The sequence below is a fragment of the Grammomys surdaster genome, unplaced genomic scaffold (assembly GCF_004785775.1).
Source record: "Grammomys surdaster isolate TR1022 unplaced genomic scaffold, NIH_TR_1.0 64, whole genome shotgun sequence".
NCBI lineage: Eukaryota > Metazoa > Chordata > Mammalia > Rodentia > Muridae > Grammomys > Grammomys surdaster.
The window spans coordinates 5,397,830-5,400,331 of NW_021604566.1; the positions used below are offsets into that span (position 1 = coordinate 5,397,830).

Below are 2,502 nucleotides of genomic sequence, written 5' to 3' on the forward strand. Positions count from 1 at the left end.
GCTATAGCACACTACAGTAAACAACAGAAACCAAATCACAAACAAATCTTGGATACTAACACCACATACACAGAGACAATGATTCGCAATTGGGTTGTCATCAGAAACCAGAAAGGTCAGATGAGAGGGCACATAACAATGCCAAGACAACCAAAACTGGCACCTGAGAATTCAGAATGCAGTGACAGTGTACTTGGTAAATGAAAGTCCCAGCACAATCGTAAACTTGTGGTAGCTGTCTTGCTGTTGCTGTGATAATAGCCCAGATAACCAACTAGAAAGATGATTTACTTTGGCTCATAGATTTTGAGAACTTAGCCCAATTCCTATCATTGCCTTAATAACTAAGGTAGAATAGCACTTTGTGTTAGGACCATGTGATATAGCAAAGCTGCTCATTTCATGAACGGAATCGGAAAGAAAGATGTGAGGGTGTAGGGAAACATGAAAGAGAATGAGGAGGAAGAGGAGGAAGCAAAGAGAAAGGAAAGGAAGAGAAAGAAAGGGAGGGGCTGAATTTCAGAGCTTCCTTGGAAGGTATCCATTTGAAGGTCTGTCATCCAGAAACTTCCTAGACTCTACTTCTTAAACGTTTTTTTCTAATAGTGTCCTTTTCAGGAATAATGCTTTAACTTGTAAATTTTTGAATAACATTCCAGTCTAAACTATAGCAGTGCTGACACACTCACACCTCTTTGGGTGTTCTTTCATGTGTTACCAGAACAGAGAGCTTCAGAGATAATAGGTGATTGGAACCCTTTTAATAAAATGAACACTTTTTAAGGATTTATATAGACTGATTTAAAGGCTCACTATAAAGCTCAAGTAAATTGGGATTTGAGTGCTGTGTACAGTAGGCACAGATAAACAAGAAATAGATGCGACCCTACTTGTAGCTCTTTTTCCTGAAATTCCTTTGATACTTTGATGTCTTTCTCCCATCTTTGTAAGTTTAGCATTACATTCTCAATCTCTTCAAAAGCAACAAGACAACAGTTTACCTGGAATTCCATTGACTACTAATCCTATTTGAGAAGGCTTGACTTCAGAAAAAGGCTGACTCTTCAATCTATGAAAACTGTATACCTTTTCAATTATTTAGGTTTTCTTTTCATAAAGGACTCAGTTTTTAGTGTATAGCTTTTAAGTGCCATAGTTACATTTATTCTTAAAATGTTTTCTTGATGTTTTGGTTATGAGCCTCTAGCATTTAATGACTGAACTACAACTAATGGTTTTTCATTTGAAAAACCATGTAGAGCTTTCCAGCCTCCGTCTCGGATCCTGCAGCAGCCTCGATGTTGATGCCTAAGAAGAACCGGATTGCCATCTATGAACTCCTTTTTAAGGTAGGCGTGATGGTCGCCAAAAAAGATGTCCACATGCCCAAGCACCCCGAGCTGGCAGACAAGAATGTGCCCAACCTTCATGTAATGAAGGCCATGCAGTCGCTGAAGTCTCGAGGCTACGTGACCGAGCAGTTTGCTTGGAGACATTTCTACTGGTACCTCACGAATGAGGGCATCCAGTATCTCCGGGATTACCTGCACGTACCTCCGGAGATAGTGCCCGCCATCTTGCGCCGCAGCCGCCCCGAGACTGGCAGGCCTCGGCCCAAAGGTCCAGAGGGTGAGCGGCCTGCAAGATTCACAAGAGGAGAGGCAGACAGAGACACGTACAGAAGGAGTGCTGTGCCCCCTGGAGCTGACAAGAAGGCTGAGGCTGGGGCTGGCTTGGCAACCGAATTCCAGTTTAGAGGCGGCTTCGGTCGTGGACGTGGTCAGCCACCTCAGTGAAGTTGGAGATTATGTTGTATTAAATAAACTTTAAAGAAAAAAAAGAAAACCCATGTAGAAACCCACTACTGTAGAAGCCTCCTAAAATAAATACACATATGAAAGAATCTAAACGGAGCCACGAATAATAGAGGAGAGAATTTTCCAACTAGACATTGTATGCCACCAACTATGTATTACATCTTCTTGAGTGACTGGACAAAAGGGTCCCATAGATACCCCCAAACTTCACAGGCTAATAATAGGTTATACTCCATAACTTTTTAAGGTCCTATTGCTGAAAATAACATATATCTCATCAAACACAAACAAGTAGAACCAGTGCATAATTAGAAGTTTTACCCTTACTAACTAGTGTTCATGGTATTAGAAGGTACTTTTTATGCTATCAGAAAAGAAATATAATCATAATTCCAGCTACAAATCCTGTGACTCAACCTACAACAGTGACCTGCCTGCAAGATTTACTGATGCAATAGTGTCCCAAGTGTCATGGAAGCAACTGACCATTTTCTGATTGAATTGAAGACCGACTCTATGAAATGGAACCTGTATCTGACATTGCTGAAGTTGCCCAAAGCATGAGACTAGATAGACCATGGGTCTTGAGGACAACCAATTATTATTATTCTGCTAAAGGAACATAGCTTTAAAATGGTCACTAATGACATTTTACTATTCCTATAGATCTGTGTCCCACTTAGCC

General features: G+C 40.8%; 1 protein-coding gene across 2 annotated transcripts; it reads left to right on the forward strand.

Annotated features, from left to right (window-relative positions):
- Positions 1 to 1,298: 1,298 nt before the first annotated feature.
- On the forward strand, positions 1,299 to 1,835 carry LOC114623714 (40S ribosomal protein S10-like). 2 transcript variants are annotated; one of them, XM_028770419.1, is made up of 2 exons: positions 1,299 to 1,698; positions 1,755 to 1,819. In XM_028770419.1, exons 1-2 carry the CDS (start codon positions 1,299 to 1,301, stop codon positions 1,817 to 1,819), a joined length of 465 nt encoding a protein of 154 aa, XP_028626252.1. The 2 variants fall into 2 exon arrangements, with proteins under 2 accessions (XP_028626252.1, XP_028626250.1); XM_028770417.1 differs by having other exon boundaries at positions 1,299 to 1,835.
- The last annotated feature ends 667 nt before the right edge of the window (positions 1,836 to 2,502 follow it).